This window comes from Ailuropoda melanoleuca, chromosome 11 (genome assembly GCF_002007445.2).
Source record: "Ailuropoda melanoleuca isolate Jingjing chromosome 11, ASM200744v2, whole genome shotgun sequence".
Classification (NCBI taxonomy): Eukaryota; Metazoa; Chordata; class Mammalia; order Carnivora; family Ursidae; genus Ailuropoda; species Ailuropoda melanoleuca.
The window spans coordinates 46,212,008-46,237,287 of NC_048228.1; the positions used below are offsets into that span (position 1 = coordinate 46,212,008).

General features: G+C 43.0%; 1 protein-coding gene across 1 annotated transcript in view; it reads left to right on the plus strand.

Annotated features, from left to right (window-relative positions):
- Positions 1-7,234: 7,234 nt before the first annotated feature.
- Positions 7,235-25,280, plus strand: part of PRKG2 (protein kinase cGMP-dependent 2) — a 96,019-nt gene continuing 77,973 nt past the window's right edge. The window contains exons 1-2 of the mRNA XM_002912477.4: positions 7,235-7,513; positions 16,829-17,302. Of these exons, the coding sequence (XP_002912523.1) occupies positions 16,842-17,302 (461 nt within the window). The 5' untranslated portion in view covers positions 7,235-7,513; positions 16,829-16,841. The remainder of the gene's footprint in view (positions 7,514-16,828; positions 17,303-25,280) is intronic.

Genomic DNA, 25,280 nt, shown 5'->3' on the forward strand with positions numbered 1-25,280 from the left:
AAGGCATTGGCAGTGTTGGTTCCTGTCAGGGCTATGAGTGGAGTATCTGTCCCAGGCTCCTGTCTTTGGCTTGTAGGTGGCCATCTCCCTGTGACACTTCACATCACCTCTTTATGTGTATCTGTCTTTATGTCCAAATTTCCCCTTTTTTAAAGACACCAGCCATATTGGATCAGGGCCCACACTATTGGCGTCCTCTTAATTACATCTGCAATAAACCTAGATCCAGATAATGTCATATCCTGAGGTACTGGGAGTTAAGACTTGAATGTATGAATTTGGAGGGAGTGGACACAATTCAGTCCATAACCACTGTTATTATTATCTATTCTCTGAGGAGTCAGTGAGGCCAACTACCATGAGTAAAGGTGGTGAGATAGAGGTTTGAAGAAAGAGGAAAAGATAAGCTATTTTTATTAAAGTAGAGAGAAGACTCACCAGGTAACTTCAGCAGGCTTATCAGAGAGTCTTTAGTAGTCATTTGAGATTGGTATCATGAATTTATGGTGGCATAAAACCCAACTCTTCATTATTGCCTATGGCTGCTTGTGTAATCTGACCATTTTGTGATGGGATTGTTTGGTTTTTTTGCTTTTGAGTTGTATGAGTTCTTCATATATTTTGGTTATTAGCCGCTTACCAGATATATGATGTGCAAATATTTTCTCCCATTAGGTAGGTGGCCTTTTCATTTTGTTGATGGTTTTCCTTTGCTGTGCAGAAGCTTTTTAATATGATGTAGTCCCACTTATTTATTTTTGCTCTTGTTGCTTTTGTTTTTGGTGTCTGTTTCAAAACCATTGCCAAGACCTATGTCAAGGACCTTATTGCCTGTGTTTTCTTCTAGGAATTTTACATTTCAGGACTTATATTCAAGCCTTTAATTCATTCTGAGTGTATTTTTGTGTATGGTATAAATTAGCGTTTGAGTTTCATTCTTTTGCACGTTGTTGTCCAGTTTTCTCCATTTATTGAAGAGACTATCTTTTCCCCATTGTACATTCTTGGCTCCTTTGTCTTAAATTAACTGATTATTTCTGGGCTCTCTATTTGTTCCATTGATCTATGTGTCTATTTTATGTCAATACTGTACTGTTTTAATTAGTAGAACTTTATCATATACTTTGAAACACTATGTTTAGTAATATTTAGTATATATTCAGTATATAATACTGCATACTAAACAGTAAGAAGTTGAGTAAAGACAGAGAGAAAGGAAATAGAGAGTCAAGGAATTAGAGGTCATTTTAAAGTGACATGAAGAGAAAGTAATTGGGCAAATAAACTTGAAGAATGGAAGGCTGTGGTCATGGAGTGTACCATCATATCTTAGCCTGAACACTACATCTGAAACTAATGATGTACTATATAAGTTGGCTAATAGAATTTAAATTTAAAAAAAAGAAAAGGAAAAGAAAACAGAGCCTGAGGCAAATCTCACATGCTAATTCTTAATTAGGGGGTGTTATCCTAAGGAAGCAGGAGTAATGGAGAAAGGGAAATGAGGGAGAGAAGGAGAAAAAGCAGATTCAAGGTGGTACATTACCACTTTGTCCACAGGTTCTTTAGAAAACAAAGTTGGTTGCTGAGTCACGCTAGAGCAGCCAGAAGTACAGAACCACTGCATCTTTGAACAGCTCCTGGGTGGGCAGGAAGGACAAACAATTATCTGCCAGCTTCTTCTTGGCTCCTGTTTCTCAACGGTAAAAGTTGATTCCATAGGGAATTAATTCTACTATATTTCTAGGACATGTCTTAGGCCCCCTCTAGGTATAGCTAGGGAAGCTGGAGCTTCTGTGGGTCCAGGTAGGTCAGACCTGGGAGTTGGAATAGTTTAGGCTACCTCTAAACTGTGGGTGTCATAGAGGCCGTGCTGGTCTGTTCCTCACTCTAGAGAAGGCCGAGGTCAGTGGCAGCGTTAGCCTAGGCTTTACAACTATGTGAGCAGCATGAGGCAGTGTTATGGCCATCGTGTCTGAGAAGCAAGGCAAAGGGCTGAAGCCTTGGGGGCAGGCCGGGCCGAGCTGATCTGGGGTGCACATATACCATTGGAATCAGTGATTTTAGAGGAGATTCCAGATGTGACTGTGGGAGTGGATGGCTGAAGCTCACTGGAGATGAAGGATATTGGATGAGGGCTAAGGAGTTGCAAGGTCAGAACATTGCATGGATGGCGTACATTGACTTTGAAATAGCACCGGATGGTGGGATTCCAAATACTATGAGTTTAGTGCATAGTTGATATACATTGGCTGTATTATTTAATGAACATCCATAAGTAGGAAAAAAATCACTATTTAGGAAAGTCAACACACTGTGGACTGAAATTCAGTATGTGCAGAGAAAAGCAAAATGAAATATATGTTAGTCTTTTATAGTAAAACCTACTATTATCTAATTGTTAATTAGGCAGATTATTAATTTGTAAATTAATTGTGTCATTATTCCAAACAATTGTTTTTATTCTGAAAGGAAAACCATGAACATATTTCAAATTCTTTCTATAGAATTGTGGAAACGTAAGCATAATTCTTCTGGGTAATAAGTCACAGCTCACTCTATCCCCAGGGTTTGGGCCTGCTGTGGGTGCTGTGAGACACAGAGCAAAGATGAATCAGATGATCCTTGCCCTCCAGGTATTTACAGTGAATCTGGGGTGATGAGAAATGTCGAGAGATAACAATAATACAAAGTGGAGAGTGACAAACAGCATAAAAAGGGCTGAGATAAAGTGCAGGCTTGTGGGAGTTCTGAAGGCATACACCTACAAGTAATGAGTGAAGCTATGAGCAGAAAGAGAGAGAGTTGGAGGTAGGCGGGAGAGAAGGAGTCAGGGAGTAAGGATAGAATCCTGGACAAATTGAGAATGAGTGGAAGTGGGATGGAGGAGGGAGGACTTTCAAGGAGAGCATGGTCAAGAGACTGGTCAATCCCAAGTATGAGACACAGGTAGGCTCTGGCAGCTGCTGGGTGGACTGGGAAACCACCCAAATGTGCTCTGGGTTCATGCCCACGGGGTCATTCTCTTCTCTGTCAGGAATCTGCAGGGAGGCATTTGGCAAATGAGAGGCCACTGTCCCCTGGAAGGGAAGAGTGGAATGGAGATTTGCTCCCAGAGCTGGGCCTGGAAGATTGTGTGATATTAGTAATGAGCTCTCATCAAGGAAGGAGAGACACTAAGTACAGGGTTCCTTCTCAAGTCTCTAGTATCTTGGGAAGCAATGAGAAAGAAAAAGATGGATTGATTGATTGATTTAGAAAATCGAGGCAGTAGATTGAAAAATGGAATGTTCTGATTGTTTCTTACATATTAAAGATTTGAGCTATGTATGTTCTGAAGATGTACGAATTGATACTGCAAAGGCCCTGCGCTGAAGTCCAGTAAGAAAGACAAACAGTTACCAGGTGTTTGTGACTTGGGGCAGCACGCTGCTGTGGGATCCTAGAGGAGAGAGCCACTATCCTGCAGCATCTGTGAGACATCATGGAAGAAATAAATGGCTTCAAGGTGAATGGAGGGATTGTTGGCTGCAGGGAGGTTGGAGACAGAAAAGCTGCAGTGAAATCAGTTGGCCCCATTTCATACCCATGTTTAGTGATGCAAGCCCCCAGAGGGCAGGAACACCAAAGGCAAACCGTAGTTCGGTCCCGGGTCAGGGTTTGGCAAAGCTAATACAAAGGAACAGCACAGCGACCTAAGGTTCTAGCCTTAGCAACAGAAATGGCTGCCCAGGGGTCAGTGCAGTAAGATAAACACACCAGCAGACAAATGAAAGAGGAGAGGAGGGAGGAGAGCAAAACCAGAGAGAGGGTGAGAAACTGGAGTGTGGTTTTGACCCTCTCACATCCTCAGGAGATCTGGTGATTCACAGCAGAGAGCTCAGCTAGAGCCCAGGAAGGCTCTCAGCTGGGGCTTACCCGCAGCGAGCACGAAGGCTGGCCTGATGAGGCGGCCTGACAGGAAGTCTGTGTGCCAGGAGAACTCTGGAGCTTCCCGTGAGGCAACTGATCCCAAGAAAACAGGATTCAGGCTGGATGAGCTTGAATCAGAGCTTAGTCATGCAGGGGCTTGGGAGCCTGTGTTCAGCTTGGAAGCACTACTGTGATCTGTTTCCAGCTCAGACCCTCAGATGCAGTGAGAAAGAGAAAGTAGGAAAAATCGGGAGATTTTTGTAAAATTCAAGGCTGCTTGGATACTTCTCCAAATTGCATGTAACACAAAGACCCACATTTTACCCTCTACATCTCCACAGGCTACCTCTGGGCTTTCACACCTCGAGAACCCTCGTGCTCCAGTGACAGTGTTTGGCAGAGACCATGACACCTAGTGGAGCAGAGGCATGCCCCTGCCCCACCAGTAGGCCCAGGGAAACCTTGCAGAGGCATCCTGGAGGAGGCTGTGTTCCTCAGTCAGTGACCAGGAAGGATTTGGGCTTCTTCCTCTCTCACTGGAAGAAGTAGTCAAGCTTAAGCCTCTGGAATTAGATAGATCGACTCTGTACTTTAGTAGTTCTGTGAACTTGATCAAGGTATTTAACTCTCTGAGCTTGCTTCGCGGGGTTGGCTTACCTCTTCGATGCTGTCAATGAGAAATTGCATGTATGCCTTCACCCGTGGCCAAGTCAGACCACATCCATAATTCCCCTGCCCGAAGGCTCCTCCACCTTGCTGACTCTTACTCATCTTCCATGGAAATGTTATTTTTTTCAGAGGAGTCATCCCCGAACCTCTCTAGCAGACTCTAGATTGCCTACCTGACATCCATTGGCAATTTCTCCTTTTTGTTTGGGTATCAGCCCCTCAAAGAATGCAAGTCTGAAAAGTTCCAGGGCAAATTCTGAAGAGCCTAAGCCAATTTTGGTAATCCTCCCTCCATGCCCAGCATTTAGGTGTGGGCACGGGACTCAGTCTGGACTAATGACAGGTCAGACGAGGGCAGCTGGGAGCTGCCATGAACTCTTGAGAAGAGACACCCTCTGCTACTGTTGGGCACTGTCAGGATTTTCTGTTGTACCAGGGGCTGCTGCAGCCATCCTGGGACCACCACAGGGTGGGGGCAGACCCAGGGACCGAGCTGGCGCACTCGAGCAGCCGGGGCCTACCCTGACATCACTGAGGTGCTGGATTTACCAGCCAGAGCCTCTCAACCTTGGGACTTCTAGCCACATGAAACAGTAAATTTCCTTATCATTTAAGACATTTTAAACTAGGTTAATTATTAATTGCAGCTTCCTGCATCTAGATTATTACCCCATATTTTTTTTCCCCTCACATATCATATTTTCTTTCATGGCACTTTTTACATAGATGTTAGTTCTGTGTTTATTCTTTTGATGTCTGTTTCCCCTGCTGGACTGTCGATTCGAAACTGCCAGGATCGTATGTTGATTTTGTTCACCACTGAACTCCCAGATTGTAGCATTGTGCATGAGACATAGCAGCTACTTAGCACTTTTGTTGAAAGAATGAATAAGGGCTCAAAAAACGGTCACTTTTTTCCTTCTCCTCTTCACCAACCTCCTTGTTTTCTTACAGCTCAGCATGGTATTGTTGCCAGAGGATAGGATCTCTGGGAAGGAGCTCTTGCTCCCCCTCAAACTCTTGACTAGATGGGTGACCCCACGCTGCAGGAGTATATCCGTGCTTTTCAAGCTCTTTCCTCCAGGAACAGTAAGAAAATACATCTTACATGGTTGACCCAATATACACATATACACATATTTAACTGAAACGAAAGATATACAGACATATGTACTCTTACTATGCATGATGCACTCTGATATTTTTATTCTATTTCATAAAAAATGTGGGCCCATTAATTAGCAATCCACTATCCACCCCCCCATGGGCTAAATGAATGTAAGGACTTTGAAAATCTGATTTCCTTCTTGTTGTTAACTGTTCATAAAAATCCATTCTATTGACTTAGAAGTCCATGATAACAGTGACTTAACAATGACTTAATAATTTTTTCCTTTTCCTGTGGAATCCTTCCCCAGACCATCTCCTCTAGTTGGGCTATTTTGAAGGCCTGAATAAAATGGAAAGACTCTAGCATATGTTCATGAAAAAGTACTTTGTCCTTTTGCTTTTTTTTTTTTTTCCAGTTAGCACAAAAACAAACAGGACTACATTCTTCCTCCCCTGAAATGTAATGGCCGCATTCAACATATCTTCTGTGGGCCTCATTTCTATATAAGTTTATGTATGTACTAGTGCAGACCAGTGTTACATGAGTCCCACGGCCACCATGTGGTTTAAAACCCAAGAGAGTTGGGTTCCGACGTTCTCTAGAGGCACAGTTAAGAATAAAACCTCACTGTACTTCCCATTTTTCCACACAGAAACTGCCCTTGTCCTGGGTGGATTTGCCAGTGAAATTCCTCTGGGGACAGGAGAAAAGCGGAAAAGCCACACGAAGATCTCACAACTCCAGAGCACAGCAAATAAGGCGGTGGGGGTATATATATATTTAGAAAACCATAATGCAAACCTCAGGGAAAAACAACAACAGCAACATGTAATCAAAAGGCGACTAGGAGCGCAACATCAGCCTGGGTGATCAAGAAAGCTCCTTACTAAAGGACCTACAGATTCCGAAGGTATAATCTCTCTCCCTTAAAACTCGGTTCAAACCACTGCCCTGGGCATCATGTGAACTGGCAAACTAGATGCAAGTTATGGTTCCAGAGTCCGGAACAAGCGGGTCTCCAAGCTCCTCCGGGGTCACGTCTTCTAGAAGGGCATCAGTGTGACCAAGGAGAGCACGTCCAGGATGCGTGCCCCTGTTTGCACTCTGGGAGGGAAGGCAAGGTGGCAGAGAGCTTGCAGGGAAAACAGACTGCAGGGGTGGGGGAAGAGGGAGGGGAAGGAAAAGATGAACATGTCCCTGAACTTTCCACTTTCTTCTCTCCTCGCCCCACACACTTGAAATAGAAATAATAACAACAACATAAAAAATGCTTTACAACCACGATGTTATCTCCCTACTTAAGTTGCCTCACTCTGTAGGGTATGGGGTATAAAGTGCAGACTGCGGCTATCTCTGATAGATAGCTTGTCTCAGGAGTAAAGGTTCGGCCGGGGTGGGTGCGCGCGCGGTGACCCCACCTTTTGGGAAGCCGGCTCCCTGCTCTTCCACGCAGTAGCCCCGCTGACCCTCCCCCCTCCTTCTCCGCCTCTCCTCCCTCTTTCCCTCCCTCCCTCCCTCCTTGCGTGTCTGCTCTGTACCGGCCCCCGCGGAGGAGCCAGGCGGCAGCACCCAAGCCGCCGCAGCTCCTGCCCGCAGCGCGCTCGCCCGCGCCCCCGGATCCCACGTAGCTCGAGCAGCGGCGCTGGCAGCCCGGGGCCCGCGCTGCGCGCCCTGCGCACGGCCGGGCTCGCTGAGCTGCCCTGTGCTCGGCTCGGGCGCCGCAGGCGGCTGGGGAGGGCGGTGCGGGAGAGGACGCGGAGACGCAGGGGCGGCGGCGCCAAGGTGACAAGCGGTGCACCTGGAAAGTTACCGGGCTCTCTGGTGAGGTTCGCGGGCGGAAGGCTGGGGCGCCGGGGGAGCGCCGGGAGGGAAGGGGTCGGGGTGCGCGCGTGTGCTTGCTGTGCGTGCACTGCGCGCTGTGCGCCTCCGTTCCACACCCCGCCGGTCTCGTGCATGTGCTGTGTGTGGACGTGTGCACGGGTTGCGTTCGCTTGGTGTGGCAGCCTTTCGTGGGCAAGGGAAGGCTACTTGATTTTAAGAAGCTTGGCTAGGGGCGGAGGGGAGAGCTTGGCCCCAGTGGGGATTCCTCAGGGCTGTCACTCCTTGAGCCCCGAGCAGAGCAGCCTTGGAGACTGTCGCTCGGGCTGGGGGCTTGGCGGTGCTATCAGGGCGTGCGCTCCGGGCTTCGGCCAGCCCTGGGGAGCTGCTAGGAGACGAGTACTCGCGCGAGGACTTCATGAGTCCTTGTAAACTTGTGTGGGTGTTCTCTGGCACTCCCCGCACGGTGAGACGCGTTCACGTTGCTTGCTCTGTCTTTCCTAGTGATGAAGAAACAAGAGCAAGCAAACAAAAACAATAAATCATCCGCTTAGGGGGATGAGAGAAAGCAATGGGTTCGAATTTGAGAAGAACTAGGGTGCGAATGCATGGCAGTTGAGGCCAGAGATAAGAAGAGAAAGAGACAACTCAGGCAGGACTAACAGGTAGAAAGGTCTGATAGTAGCCTTCCTGTCCTGATCTTCACCTTGTTCCGGAAGTTCCTAGGGGCTTTTTTTCAATAAAGGAAGGAGCAACACACAACACCCCTTCCCCCGTTCTTTAGAAATTATTGTCTCTTTTCTTTGCAAGGTTCTGTGTAACTCCTGGACGAGGAGATCATCCCACAGAGCATACTGTATCTGTTGGCAGCACTCCTTTTAGTTCACGGGAAGAGTATGAGCTAATATGGTGGAGAATTCTCTTTGGAGAATTAGAGGCCGTTCTCTCTGTACTGAGACACTGTGTAACTGAGAATAAATGGCATAAAATGATGGTGCACAGAGATCTCTCTGTTCCATGTGAAATACTTAACTATAGTCCTCTGGAATCCTTAGAAGGGAGGCTAATTCACAGCACAGTGAAGGCATATGCTGCTTGGATGTTGCCTAAATCTTTTGATCCCATATTGTCTTGCTTCCTCTAGGCCATTTTCCCATTAATTATTCCCTCTTCTCCTATGTTTTCATTTTCTTTGTCTTCGCTGGTTCCTTATTTTGGGCTTACAAATACTCTCAGCTTTCCACTGTTCTAAAAATCCATTTCATGAACCAAGATACCATCTCGAAGTCCCTACTCCCAACATCAGCTCTTCCCACCGTCCTTTTTAAACAGATTTCTATCCCAAGTCTTGTGTGAAAGGCTAAATTCCATGCTTTTCCCCCCAATTCAATTTGCTTTGATGTATCTGTGGGATGTGAACAGCGGCCTGCTCACTTCTTGAAAATCTTATCTTCCTGGTCTCTATGATACGTTTCCTAGATCTCTTATTTGTACAACTATTCCTTCCCCATCTTTGTGATTTGCTTCTCCTCCTCCTCCTCTTCTATAAGTAAGATCAATAGGTATTATCTGGATGTACATGTTTAATGACTGAGGCATTCCTTACTTTTCTCTGAGTGATCTCATCTACTAATGGGACTTCAAATTCTTCCCTCTGCAAAGTCATCTCTTGCCTTGACCTTTCTTTTTGGCTACTGTCTGCTAGATATTTCTACCTTGATGACACTCAGGCACCTCATACTCAACACAGATAAATTTGGCTTCATTACCGTCTCCATAAAACACACTCATTCCCCTGACTTTAGTCAGGGTCACAGTACCCAGCCCAGAGATGGTGCTCTCTTCATTTTCGAATGACTGAATGAGTTAATATTACTACCTTCCTCCAAGCCTTCTAAGATCAAAATATTGGAATCATTTTCTTTTTTTTTTTTTTTTTACTTCCCCCGTGTACACCCATTTACTCACCACATTGAGGGATTTAGCCCCTAAAGAATTCCTCCCACCACTCTCATTTTTTACTACAAACCCATTCATACCCTCTCTCACTTTTACCAAAGCAATAGCTTCTTCTAACTGTATCTCTGGTTTTTCTTTCAAGTGTCACATAGGCCTAGACACTTTTCCTCTCCTCATTGCCAGACTCCTGGGCACTTCCATCCACTACTTCAGCTTCAGCCCCCACCTAGGCAATCAAAGACATATTTTCATCTCCCTGCTCCTGATTTTCAAGTCCCTCATGTCTTACTTCCCACTGAGCTCCTCCATATTAGTTTCCACAGGTCCTTCATACTGAGCATGTCCAAAATTAAACTCACTGTCTCATCCCTTCAATCTGCTCCTCCTTTTGGTTAATGACATCACCTCTTACCCAGTTGCCATAATGGAAATTTCCAAATCTTTGTTCTCTTTCTTCTTATCACCACTCAAATTCCATCAGCTATAATCTCCTGACCTACACCTATAAAATTACATTTCACTGTCTTGGCCTGTCTATCTGATACTCTGACACCTAAAAATAGCTGAATGGAATGCTGCCATATTTGACAGTGAAAATATAGGATATGTGTCATTTGTAAAATTCACTATGAACATTCTGTTGGGTGGAGACGCACTTCAAAGAGATAGTCAACCTCTGGAGTAGCTGAAACTGAAGCTCATATGACTGCCTGATGAAAGAAGATTCCTCTCCAAACTAATATGCTGTGGGTAGAGAAAACATGCAGTAGATTCAAAACTGAGCCCCAGGTCATCAGTCACAAGATGGGTAGATGCGTTTAATTGTGGCATCAATAGGGACCTGGGCTGTTCTCACAATGGTAGCTCTGTGGGCTTTCCTTCAGGAAGAAGAAGCAGGGATTTATATATTTAGTGATGGTTAATTATTTTATAAAAGAACTTTGGTGAAACAAATTAAGGATAGCACCAAAAGCATCAGTTTCGTATAGACTTAGAAGATTATTTATAAAAACCTGTGTCATTCACTCTTTTGATTTCAGGGTAAACTACCCCTATCATAAAAAAAAAAAAAAGAAAAGAATTGATTCTACTTTTCGTGGTTTATTAAGGGGAAGGAAATTGCAGAGTTACTTATAGCCATAGCTTTGACCAAATTCCTGATGATCGTGGTTTTCTCTTCTGGCTATCTGGAGCTGGTCCGTGTAAGCAGAGTTATCTTGAGTTCAAGAAGTTCAAGACATGAGAATGGTTCTGGGACTTTGGCCTTACCCTGTCCTCATCACCTTTTCCTTGGATTGGTGCCATAACCTCTTACGTTGTTTCTCTCCCTCTAAGCTCTTTTGACTTCATGCCATAATTATGGCCAAGAAAATTATTTTTTCTCAAGGACAAATCTGACCATATAACTTGAAAAAACTTGACCTGCACTAGAATGCAGATGCCATAACATGGCATATGAAGCTCTTCAACATCTTACTTCCTGCACTACACTTTTCATCGCTCATCACGCTCTTTCTCCCATCATGCATTTCAGCCTGTTTCCTGGATATGCTGTCAGCTTTTTCACATTCACTCCTTAATGTGTGGGGGTTTTTTGTTTTGTTTTGTTTTTTTAAATTAATGGACTTAAGTTTTTGGGGCAATTTTGGGTTTATAGAAAATTCAGACAAAAATTACAGAGAGTTTCCATATGCTTCCCTGCGTTACCCCTTACATCCCCTATTCTTCATATCTTGCATCAGTGTGGTACATTTGTTATAACTGATGAACCAGGATTGATACATGATTATTAACCAAAGTACCTAGTTTACAATAGGGTTCATTCTTTGTGTTGTACGTTCTGTGGGTTTGGACAAATGTATAAGACGTGTATCCACCATTACAGCATCACACAGCAGTTTCACTGCCCTAAAATTCCTCTGTGCTCCTCCTATTCATTCCTCTCTTCCTCTCCCCAAGTCCCTGTAACCATTGATCTTTTTAATGTTTCTACGTTTTGTCTTTTCCAGCATGTCATATAGTTGGAATCATGCAGCGTGTAGATTTTCCAGATTGACTTCTTTCACTTAGCAATATGTATTTAAAATTCCTCCATGTCTTTTCATGACTTGATCGTTATTACTTTTCAACCCTGAATAATATTTCATCGTCTAGTTTTATCACAATTTGTTTATCTGTTTGTCTGTTGAAGGACATCCTGATTGCTTCCAGGTTGTGGCAGTGATGAATAAAGCTACTGCAAATATGCATGTGGAGGTTTTGGTGTGGACATGCATGTTCATATCAGTTGAATTACGTAGCTTTACAAGCAACTCCCAAATGGTCTTCCAAAGTGGCTGCATCATTTCACACTCCCATCAGCAATGAACGAGAATTCTTGCTGCTGCACATCCTTTCCAGCACTTGGTGTTGTCAGTGCTTGGGTTTTGGTCATTCTGATAGGTGTATGGTGGTATCTCACTATTGATTTAATTTGAGATTCTCTAATGACATATAATCTTTTCGTATCCTTATTTTCCACATGTGTATCTTCTGTGGTGAGGTATCTGTTTATATTTTTGCCCGTTTTTCAACTGGGTTGTTTGTTTTCCTATTGTTGAGTGTTAGGAGTTCTTTGTATATTTTGGATACTAGTCCTTTATTAGATAGCGCTTTGCAAATGCTTTCTCCCAGTCAGTGGCTTGTCGTTGCAGTCCCTCAACAGTGTCTTTGTAGAGCAGGTGTTTTAAATATTAATGAAGTCCACCGTATCAACTTTTTTCCTGTCGTGGATTGTGCTTTTGGTGTTTTATCTAAAAAGTCATCACCAAACCCAAGATCACTTAGATTTTTGCCTCTATTGTCTACTAGCCATTTTATAGTTTTGTGTTGACGTTCAGGTCTTTGATACATTTGAGGATAATTTTTATGAAAGATGTAAGATCTGTATCTAGATTAATGTGTGTGTGCGTGTGTCCAGTTTGTTAAAAAAAAACACAACAACTATCCTTTCCCCATTGAACTGCTTTTGTTCTTTTGTCAAAGGTCAGTTAACTATATTTGTGTTGGTCTATTTCTTAGCTCTATTATGTACCATTGATCTGTTTGTCTCTTCTTTCACTAATACCACACTGTTGCTGTCATTGCAGCTTTATATTAAGTCTTTTTTTTATAGTAAGTCTCAAAGTCTGGTTGTATCACCACTGAATTTGTTCTCCTGTAGTATTGTGTTCGTTTAGTACATATTTTTTAATCAATAAGTTTTTCTACTAAGGTGGGTTATTTTTTGGGTAAATAATGGTAACTGTAATAATAATAATAATGTTTAATATGGCTTATCTCATTTGACCCTCTAACAACTCTACATGAGATGCATAGTGATTTTATCTGCCCATGGCTTTATCTGTGGGTCTGTCACTCTACTCTATTATTGACCCTCAAGCCCAAAATCACGCCCAAGGGCAGGTGCATACTAAGTGAAAGTGCTCAGATTGAGACTCTGGCTCTGTCACCTTAGCCAGAACTATACCATCTCCCATATTTACAGATAAATGTATTTATATCAGACTCCAGATGGGGAGAGAGAGAATAGATGTTATCTAGATCAGAGCCAAGATTTTGGTTTCAAACTACTTTAGGGCTGCAGGAAAAACAGACAACAAAGCCTAACTCCTCCCACGTTGGCTGCCAGGTGTTAACCCACCTGTTAGAGCCTTCACAGTCAGTTTTGCTTCTCTTGTGTCTTTTCTAGTTACTTCTTGTATATGATGTCTTCTAAGTGGTGATCAAATTAATGTAATAATAATTTAAAATTGCATGTAGTTTTCCTCTCTTCTTGCTCAATGCCACAACTCTTTCTATTCCTCTTGCCTGTTTCGGAAGACAGAAGAATACTGCCTTCACAGCGAGCCATGTTCTTTTTTATTATCTTCCAAGATATTTAGGCCGGCCCCTTTGGTTGAAGGCTTACACTGCAATATATGAAAACAGGTAGAGGCAGTGTGAGGGAATTACAAAGCTTGTGGAGTCCTTGCAGTCCTGGAACCCGGCTAGGTCATTTATGAAGGTTTCTGGTCTCCATTTTAGGTGGAGCTTCTCTTATCAGGGAAGGTTGCCCAGGCTGTTCCACAATCATTTCTTTTCTAAATGGAAGAGATAAGCCAGGAGAGGAAGGTTCCCTGCACCCCCGGGAATAACTGGCATCTTTAGAGACCTCTTGTCTGGAAGACATCCAACATGCTAGGCTTTGCCCCACCTAGCAATGATCTCTTCGGGGACACTCAGTGCCCGTCCCCAGCCACACGCTCTAAGAGCTACTTGGTGCCTGCTGTGTGTCAAACATTGTACAGGATACCTTATAACCATAGTCTTCATAATAACCCCATGAGCTGGATATAATTACACCCGTTTCCTAGATTGAAAAACAGGATTCTAAGTCATTTGTAGAAGGTCACACAGCCAGGAAAGGGCAGGTTGTCTTCCTACCCTGGCTGGCCTGACTCCATTGCTCATATGAAATTCTGATCTTCGTCTCCAAGCTCATTTCTTATTACATCATGTCTTGCCCTCTGATTCTAAGAATGACTCTAATAACCTGTAGTTGCTAGATCGATGGGCAACATCCTGTGTTGCTAACAATATATTCTCCTTATGGCTAACAATACATTTTTGAGAAATAGCTTATCTATCTTAGTGACTAATATAGGAAACAGAGTGAATCTAATTAGGTTTGGTGAAGCCAAGCACTTGAAGCCTTGGCTTGAGGGACAACAAAATTTACATGAGTGAACAAACTAAGAAATCAGACTTAGTATTGAGCCATTCAGTAACTTACTTACATATCTTAAATTAGTTACTTGAAAGATGAGTTAATTTCACCCGTCTTTAGAATTCTAAATAGCTTGAAAGAGTTACACAGCTTCTAAGCTGTCTTCATTAAAACCAGAGAAGAGTTGGTGTTTTGGGAGAATTTAACACCTGCCTAATTATGTTTCAAGTTTGTGAAATTATTGGATTGGAGCAGGATATTTTGAATACCATACATAGAGCAAAAGTGATTCTAAGGCTTTTCATATTTAGAATGCTGGAACTGTTTTCTCTGTCCAATGTGATTGCAAATTCATGGAGCTATGCCCCTGATCTAGTACACGACACTGAGTTAGGTCTTAGTAAACAATTGTTCTATGAATAAAGAATGAATTAGTTTAATGTTACGTTTAAAAGTTTTTATGTTTACTTTTCTTTTTAAGGCAACCCTTTTCCTCCTCCCACACCCCTTCTTCCCTCCTGCTTTGGTTGGGAATGCTTGTCCATGGACCCAAAATTATGTCTAGGAGATGGCCCACTGCTGGATGTTAAAAACTTGTGCACACATTAATTTCAGATACCTCTGGGAGCCCCCATCTCATGCCTGAGATGCAGAATGCATTCAAGTTTATTCCTAGGTCCCAGACTGACGTCTTCTTCTTCTTTCTTTTTTTTTTAAGATTTTATTTATTTGACAGAGACAGACACAGCAAGAGAGGGAACACAAGCAGGGGGAGTGGGAGAGGGAGAAGCAGGCCTCCCGCTGAGCAGGGAGCCAGATGCCGGGCTCAATCCCAGGACCCTGGGATCATGACCTGAGCCAAAGGCGGATGCTTAACAACTGAGGCACCCAGGCGCTCCCCTCCCCCCAGTCTGACATCTTCTGAATTGCTTATTTGGATACAAGGGTGTCCAGGGCCACTTCTTTGAATTCTAGTCTCCTCAACCTTTTTATATATTCTTAATATATAAGAATAGTAAATGCTGGCCAGTCAAGAGAAACTTAAAGGTTAAACCTGCCACATCTCTGCAACATGGCATGGCAGTTCTCCGGAGGCTAATGTTTATTACTGACTACTTTGAACCTGAATTCTATGAGGAATATCTGGGTATAGCAAGATTACTTCTACAAGTCCATGTATTTTCGGTTTGTGCTGTCCATCTTAGGCGATGTGCATCGGCTATTTTGTTGCATCTGCTTGAGACTTAGAGGCTGTTTTACATCTTTCCATCTATGTCTTTATTGCTGTAGAGGTCATGATTATTCTGAGGGGAGGCTAGCGAAATCAGTCTGAGCATTTCATTTTTCTTTGAGTTTGAAATTTGGAGGGAGAGAGGGGCACGTGTGTGTGGCTTATGTAACTATAAAGTGTCATCTAGCTCTTTGGTATTACATAATGAGAGAGAATTTAAACTTAGTTTACAAGTGTTATAATGCTTCTTGAGTTATGGCTGTCAAAAAGTACACAGGCGGAAGTATGAAGTTTAAAGAGGTAGCCTAAGAAGACTTAAACCTTACAGGAATTAAAGCAGTATTTTCCAAACTCACCCTTTCAAGTTTTCCTTTGTGGTTTTGTTCATGTGTGCTTATTATCTGCAGGTGATTTTTGAAAAATTTTAATTGAATTCATTCAGTATACCTGAATACCTAATTTATCTTCTAGTTAAGCAATAACATCAACAAAATCACAACTTTGTGGGGCCAATTATTTGTATTTATAAGGAATGTTAAAATAACACATAGCTTTGAGCAACAACAAGAAACCATTCTGAATCAATTAAAACCACCCTGATAATCCCGATTTCTGTATCATAGCCTGAGATCTGCTGGATTAGGGACTTACTTTGGGGCCTACGTTGAGCATATTCTTAATAGGAAAAGAGTGGAGCCTTGCACCATATATCATCATTTTCCGACAACCTTGGCTTTAGGATATGAAGTAAAGATGTCAGAGAATCCCCATACCTCCAGTTTACTTTCTAGGAACTGCCACCCAGAACTTTTTAACAGTGAGCACCATCAGAAATACAAAACCTAGTAGGTACACGCAGCAGGAGGAAAGTGTTAATAAGGCAATAGCAACGTTCAGTGTCGTCCGGAGGAGGAATGCAGACGTGCTGTTTTCTAAATCAGGGGATAGTTTCTTGCTGTAACTGCACAGGGAGCTGAGAGAGTGGTGACATGACCCAGCCTCGGCTTCTGTAGCTGCTCGCTTGTGTGGCATCTTGGCCCTGCTGACATCCAGTTTGCAGTTTTGTTGTGATGCTTTTGACAGCTGTCCAGGGAGACTGACTGGAGAGAACAGCAGGTAACTTGGGCCACTCATGCAAAATGCTTAGGTGTGACACCTGTGCCATCAAAGGGACAGGGGACAATGAAACCAAGTGCCAACTCATGGAAAGATAAAGGAAATCAGTCAATAGCTTTCCCTCTGGAAGCAGGGGGAATTTATTGCTTATCAAATAGTGATGACCGCTATGTTTCTATTTATGAAACAGATTGGAACGAGGGGTGGCGGGGGCTGGGAGGTGGTGAAGCTCCACTAGGTAACTCCCGGTTCTCTGCCCTCCCAGGTCCTTGAGCAAAATGGGAAATGGTTCGGTGAAACCCAAACATCCCAAGCATCCGGATGGTCACCCCGGGAACCTCAGCACCCATGCCCTGCGGAGCAAGGTGACAGAGCTGGAGAGAGAGCTGAGGAGGAAGGATGCCGAGATCCAGGAGCGGGAGTACCACCTGAAGGAGCTGCGGGAACAACTGTCCAAGCAGACCGTGGCCATTGCCGAGCTCACGGAGGAACTCCAGAGCAAGTGCATGCAGCTCAACAAGCTTCAGGATGTGGTGCACCTGCAGGGAGGAAGCCCGCTGCCCGCCTCTCCAGAGAAAGTGCCTCTTGAGGTCCACCGCAAGGCCTCGGGCCTGGTCTCCCTCCACAGCAGGAGGGGGGCAAAAGCCGGGGTGTCTGCTGAGCCAACAACCCGCACCTATGACCTCAATAAGCCCCCAGAATTTTCTTTCGAGAAAGCAAGAGTCAGGAAGGACTCCAGGTAAGAAGTTTCCATGCTCTCTGGGTCCAAGAGTGTTACTATTGTGCAGGACTAGGGCGGTATTTTCTTAGGCCGCTTCCGTGGAAAAGAGAGAATAACCCTTGTGGATCTGGAGACAGAGGGACTTCTAAAATGGGTCTGTTTTGGAAAAGGGTCCCCTTCGAAGCAGAACTTTTCTTTAAATCAGGAATGACCCTTTACCCGGTCTTTGGTTTGTGATAGGTATAACCGAGGAGCTGAGTTTATGAAAGTCATGTCCGTTATCTCGAAAACCCTAGGGGAGTGCAGACGGAGTCTTAGGAAGTCTGCCCTTCTGCCTACAGGAGTGGACTTCAAAGTGTGCACAAATCACAGTGAATTATGAATATGTAGCCAAAACTGCTTGCTAGCACTTAGGCTGCAAGCATCATGAAAGAGGAAGAAGTTGGATCCTCCGCGGGGGACGGATTCATTCATTCAGGTTGAGCACCACAGGCTGCCCACCACTGTGGTAGGCGCTAAGTGGATACTAGTGGGTAAATAGGCACAGAGCCTTTCTCATGGGGAGACAGACTACACAAAAACAAGCCGACATTGCGTAATTATTAATTGGGAGAAATGATATGATGGGGACCAACAGTATAGTGGTGGTGTCTGCGATTAGAGGGAGAGAAAGGCAACAGAATTGGAATTGTCCTGGAGGCCTGGCTGAGGAGGCCTGAGGCCCAAAGGAGGAAGAGAAGCATAGATGAGGTGGAAAGGACATTTCAGACAGAGGGAACAATGAAAAGTTAGAATTAATTTTGAAAATAAAGATTTTTAAAAGAAATTATAAATTTCTTGTAAAAATATAAATTTCTGTGTGTGTGTGTGCATGTTTCCTAACCAAGAAAGACTGACTAGAAACATCCTAAGTTAGGGTCTCTTTTCTGCATTATTTTTAAATGAATGAATATTTATTACTTGAAATTAGATATTTTGCCTTGATAATGTCTTGGCTGAGCCTGGATTTCTCTTGCAAAATGCAAGATTTGTGAATTTAAAACAAATTTTAACTTATTCATAAACACAAGTCATATAAATCAACATAAAACATCTGACTTAAACAAATAAATGATTAATTTTGACAACAGAATTACAAAGGGAGGTTTAATTCATCAGTTTGTTGACAGTCACATAGTGCGTGATCAATAAATATTTGCCAAGGAAACAAGTCATGCCGGGTTATTAATCATAATACTCTGCGGCTGAAAGAAATCTGATTAATATTAGAGTTCAGAAGAGTTTGTTGTAAGCTGAGAGTTTTATTATTAGTTGGTTTAGAAAGGTGTTATCTATTCCCTTTGCAAAAGTTATATTTATTTTTAATGGTGTGGATTTGTGCTTGTCTTACAAAAATTGGATTGATTTTGATATAACAGATATCTTCTCTCTTTTGATATAACAGAGATATATGCACATATAGTAATACTGCATATTACTTAGTATATTATTATATGTATGTAAGCACAGTATATTATTTACCCACAAAAAAATCTTTCAAATAGGAATGTTCTGTGTATCTGAGAGAACCATCAGAGAATTTAATAGCGATTCATCGTCTTCGATCCTCTCCCTACATATTCTACCAGATTTCTCTTGAGCAAAAGTTATGTTCAATTATTTTGTTCCAAAGACTTACCCATCTTGAGACAGAGCACCATTATCCTGGTGTTAAGGAACTGAGCCATCCAAGATGAACAAATTCCTTTGTATGAATTTTTTTCTTTGTATTTCTTTATTAACTCTATTATATACAGGAAAAGAAAATCAGTAGTTAGGTACAGTCCGTTTCTGGGCCAAACCACCTATCTATAGTGAGTGGGACACCAGAGGGAAGACATTAGAGCTCTTGAATAAGGATTAACAATGACTCCCCGAATAAAGGCAAGCCATGGGTACAAGTCTACATTGAGGTCATGATGGGTTTTGGGTTTTTTTTTTTTTAATGAATAAGTTCTGAAGAGACAAAACTAGATCATTCCTGCCCTAATATTCCCCCATATACTTTCATAAAGCTTTTTGGTTCTAAATCGAAAAAATTAATTAGAATTTGGGGCCCACTCTTTTTTCATTGATTCGTTTGTGCCTCAGGTTCCCTTGCAGAAGTTTTTGGCTCAATTTTTCTTGAAATCTCCCCTGCAGATGTCTTTCTTCTTAAGTTTGGAATAACTGGCTAAACATAGATAGCTAATATCATCACGCCAGAGATTTAAAATTTTCCAATTTTTTAAAAAGTAGTCAGCATTACAAATCATTTTCCAGTTTGAAATAGTTTTAGTTTTAGAGAAAAGCCCCCAAGTAAACTTTGGATATTATTATATATCTTTCATACAGTTTATCAAAAATTTTGCAAGAAACAATTTCTAGAAGTTAGAGTATTAGAAAAGACGGAAGCATCATTAACTGATAAAAGAATGGCGTGTAGCACTCATTGGTTTAGCTACTTTTCCAAGCAGTTACTGTTACATAGTAGAGAATTTAAGGTATCCTATGGTTCCTTCATTTATTTTTAGGTTCTCATAACTTATTTGTTGAACTTTATTTATAAAGTTTCCTGGCTGAATTTATGACTGAATTTGTTCCTACTGATATGTGGCAACAACATTTTGGAGTCCCTCCCTCCACACTGGGTCTTTTTGTCAAAAAGATTGTCTCGGATGAGTACCAGACTTAACAGTGAGCAAGAAAGTGAGGGGAGATTCCCAGCCCTCCTGCAATCAACAGCATTAGGGATATATGATGTACACACAGAAACTATAAAATAACATTGGGGGAATGATAGATTTGGAATTTGAAGGTTCAGATGCAATAATTCATGAGAAACTGTCAAACCCATCCACAGTACTCTGTGAGCTTGCTGGGGCCCTGTGCTCAAAGGTATTGTCAATGGCAAGTGAATGTCATCAGCTGCCAGGCAGCTCACTCCTGCCAGCTTTGTTGTCCTGTCCCCATCAAGTGTTCCCGTAGGGTTGAAGGGGGTAGCTTCAACTGTATAGATGTACCTCCCTGGTGGAAGAACGTATATATTCTAACGGCACTGGGAAATTCTGAATTCAGTGCTGTTCAATAGAACTTTGTGCAGTGATGGACATGTTCTATAATCTGTGTTGTTCAGTGCTGTAACCAATAGCAAAATGGCACCGAGAGCCCTGGAAATATGGCTAGTGCCACTGAGGAATGGAAATTTTATTTTAATTAACTTTAAAATTAAATAGCCACGTGTGTCTAGTGGGTACTGTATTGGATATTGCAGTTCTAGATTATGTGTTATGCTTTAACGGAAGTAGAGTCGGCATACAATGTTACACTAGTTTTAGGTGTACAACATAGTGATTTGACACCCCTATAGGTAATGCCGTGCTCACCAGGGGTAGCTGCCATCTATTGGCTCTACAGGACTATTACAATACCACTGACTATATCCTTACATGTACCTTTCATCCCTGTGACTTACTGTTTCCAGAACTGGAAGCCCCACTCCCCTTACCCATCCCCCACCCTCCTCCTTTTTGGCAGCTACCAGTTTGTCCTTTGTATTTATGCATCTGTTTGTCTGTTTGTTTGTTTGTTCTGCTTTATTTTTTAGAGTCTACATATAAGTGAAATTATATGGTGTTTGTCTATCTCCATTGATTTATTTCACTTAGCACCATACCCTCTAGTTCCATCCGTGTTGTCATAAATGACAAAAATCTCATCCTTTTTTATGGTAATGTTCACTGCACACATATACACCACATCTTCTTTATCCAGTCACCCACTGATGGACACTTAGGTTGCTTCCATATATTGGCTCTTGTAAATAATGCTGCAGCAAACATAGAGGTGTGCATTTCTTTTCAAATTAGTGTTTTCATTTTCTTTGGGTAAATACCCAGTAGTGCAATTACCTGATTGTATGGTATTTTTATTTTAATGATTTGAGGAACCTCCATACTGTTTTCCATGGTGGTTTCACCAACTTACATTCCTACCAAGAGTGCACGAGGGTTCCTTTTTCTCCGCATCCTCGCCAACACCTGTCATTTCCTGTCTATTTGATACTAGCCATTCTGACAGGTGTAAGGTGATATCTCATTGTGGCTTTGATTTGCATTTCTCTGATGATTAGTGATTTTAAACATCTTTTCTTGAGTCTGTTGGCCATTTGCAAGTCTTCTTTGGAAATAGATGATGAGTATTTGACTCGAACTGCTATTTCCTGAGATGGGAATTATGACCTAGGGAAGTTTGGCAAAACTGTGTAGACAACATAGGACCTGTGTTTGGTTCTAGGACAAAGCCACAGCAAATGAGAATGTGCCTGTCATGCTGAGGTGGACACAATGTGGGATCACTCTGAAACTGCCCTGAACCTGTAGTCTAGCATAGCCTTTTGGAGTGACTTGGCTTTGTGTCCACTGGCCATTTTTGATCTTCAGAGGCATACAACTATGTGGGCACATAGCCCGTTTCTATTACAGGTACTTAGCCTTACTGAAGTATCATAAATCATGATGACTCAGAGCACTACAGTGTATCAAGTGCTCTGATTTCTGATTTTAATTTATTATGGCAAACAGCCGAGGCTTTAGGGCTAGAAGAACCTTTACTGGAGAAGGGGGGAAACAGGTGTAGGGGAGTTGCAGTTGTCATGGTAAGTGACAGAGCTAAGATTAGAATCCAGGGTTCTTGACCTTGAAACCAGTTCTTTTCCTCTACAATCCTAATGTTTTCAGACCTTCCCACAAGAATCAATTCCTAAAGTCAAACAGCTTGGGCACCAGTCTGCCTTGTTTTGACATGCTTTATTGATTGGTAGGAAGAACAATGGTGCTTCCTGGCTTCCTCCAAGCAGAGTTGAGTAGAGCTTACCCACTGCGTCAATGTTCACCAAGTGCTGGATCCTCAGCGCTCAGGCCTGTGTGATACAAGGAATGGGTTCGGTCCACCTGAGAGCACAGACTGTGATATCTATGGAGGGGCGTGAATGGGTTCCCACATGAGTACAGTGCTCCTCAAGGCTGAGAACTGAATATCAGTGGCAAAGGAGGGCGAGAAAGAGTTCAGATAGCATTTCTGGCCATGTCTGACCTGCCTCGAGCACCAAGACAACCATGTATTCAGAGGTCAGACCTTTCACTGAAATTAAATTTTCTGTTTGTGTAGACATTGTTTAGCAAACTTCAGCATTGGCAGAGCAAAATTACAAGCTCATGCTGAATGTCTGGTGGAACAGAGGTAAATTAATCAGAGACATCTGGCAAGTTGCTAGTATGACTGCCTTTCGCTAAGAACACAAAAACTATCATTTGAAACTATTGTTCTTCCCTGAAAGGGAAGGATAAAACAAAGACTTGCCATCTGACTTCAGATGTTGACTCTAGTTGTAGGAAGGACAATTAGTTTCATTTGTCACTCCCACCCCAGGAGCAGAATAGGTAAAAGTGGAAAATGCTAGTGAGTCATCCATGTAAATAAGATCGACGTCAAGGGACCGAGAAAGAGTATGGTTGTTATCATTTGTGTTTCCTTTCTGAAGCAGAGCCTAGCATGTGAATGTACATTACAGAAACGTAGCTGCTTTGTTGGACAGAAGTGTTTGTATGGAATAACCAGTAAAAGTAAAAATAATAGTATTTATATATCACTAATTGTGTGCTGGGCACTATTCTGAATGCTTCACAAATACTGAATTATTTAATTCTCACAACAAACCTATACTACTGATAGTATTATTTTCACCCTCATTCTATAGATGAGGAAACTGAGACATGCAAAATTAAATAACTTGCCCAAGATTACACAGCTCTTAATAGCAGAACCAGGATTCAAAACCAGAAACCCTGATGTCTCAAGTCTGTTCTAATAACTCCTATATACCACTTCTCCAAGATGAAAATCGCATTTTAGTTGGGAAGCCTTGTAAAAAATGAAATATATAATTAGAAATGGATGCTTTTCTAATGCTTTGGTTTTGTATATTACAAACAGCTCCCGGCTATTATTTCTCCCTGAAAATTATGCTTCCAGAAAGTGCGGCCCTGTTATCAGTTTGCACTAGAGGAACATTTGCTGGGGAAGGGAGGGAAAGAAACTTTTTTTTTACTTCCTTGAAATCATGACTTAGATATTGCTATTTGAGAGGTTCTATATCTATATTTCACATAATAGATTATTAAAAATTTGAAGGAGTCTATGTACCGACTTTTACTTATCAGTTGGATAGTTAAAAAATTTGTATTATAATTGCCTTCACTTGAGTCTTCCAAAAAGCAGAAAATGAAACTCCCTATATAAGGAAAGAAAGAAGAGAAGGTCCAACTGAGGGGTGATCTGATAGCCAGGAGCTATGGGTGAAGCAGCTGGGTGGTGTGTCTGCTGTAAGTGGTCAGAATGTTTGAGAACAGCGGTTATGTTTCTCAGCAATGGTGTGCACTGAGACACTCCGATCAGACCCAAGCTGCACAGCTACCCGTTATCTCATGGAGGCAGGAGACTTGCCTGATGAGGCGGGAGGTGCTTTTCCATGGTACCAGAGAAGGTGAAATGAAAGCTCAGGGTCATTCAACAGTTTGCTCAAGGTCGTGGTGTTGGTAGTTCCCCGCACCAGGGTTCAAATCTACGTCTGCCTGATGCCAAGTGCGCGTTCTCCACCACGGTGCAGACAGGCAGCCCCTATAGGGGGTGCAGCCTGCATTGTGAATGGCTCCCCTTGGACGTGTGCATGGGGAGGGTGGGGCTGTTTAAAAAAAGGGGGGGTAGGTAAGGAGCACAGACAAGTTAAGGAGCCTGCCTAGAATTAGGTGGTAGCTGCCTGGACATCTTGGTGACGTTACAGAGGTTTAGGCAGACTTTCTGATTCCTGGCCCCGGTCCCTCTCACTTCTGGCCTCTGACTTGTCTTCTTTCTCTCCAGGAGCCAAAGGCCCTGGCCCCCCCCTCCCCGTGCACCCACACCCGGGTCCTCTCTCAGCTTCTCACATGGTCTTCTGCTTGGTTTATAGCCGCACTTTGCTCCTTCTCACTTTATCTTCAAATCTTCCGGTCCGCCAGTTGCCAGGTGTTTGGGAAAATGTTTCATTCAGCCTCGGAAAACACTCGGCACCCGAGGCCTCTCTGCGGTGAACAGTCCAGAGTCCAAGCTGGTGGATGTGCCCAGCGGCCTCCGAGCAGCGCCTCCGCTGGGGGTCCACGAACGGGAGAGTCCTAGCGCGCCCCAGGCTGTTCTTAGACTCCACGAAGCCAATAGCCCTGGCTAGCGGCTACGCAGTGTCCAAGATGTCCTTCAGTCCTCAGGTCAACAGCTTCGACTCGACAGCTAGTTATTGAATACTGAATTTCTTAATCAGCTAAGCTCATTCTTTAACTTTGTTTTCTTCCTCTCCTGCTTCCCCTTTCTGTGTGTCTCCCTGTCTCTTCTCCCCCGTTTTTTCACATACGCTTTTCTTTGGTTCCCTCCTCGTTTTCCTCCATTCTCAGTATCAGACCAGTCAGTGGCCACCAGTACCAATTCCAAGTACCTATAACCAGCTAGGCACACTGCAGTATGACCTAGGTTAGAGTTCTCTCATTTAGTTTCACAGCCTACCTGCTGGCTAATTATTGTTGTCTGAGGCTCAGCAGGTAGAGTAACTAGCCCAGGGTCACCATTCGCAGTGCCTCGAGCTCTGTGACCTCCCCTGGATGTCAAGACAGCTGACACTTAATCGGAGCCACTCTGAAACCTACACTTGTTTTATTTTACTTGCTGTGATACTAATTTATACAATATTTATTGTAGTTCGTGGGTCTGCTGGACTGCACATAGGTTCCTCTAGATGAATTTAGCAGTGCTGTCTTTGAACCACTATCCTGGAGGCCAGAGAGGAGACTCCAGCTCCCCTCACTTACATCTTCTAAGTGTCTTCTGAAATGGGCTACTCTGTTCTGACCCACTTTTTCCGTACAGACATGGCGTGCCTTTCTGGACGCTGCCC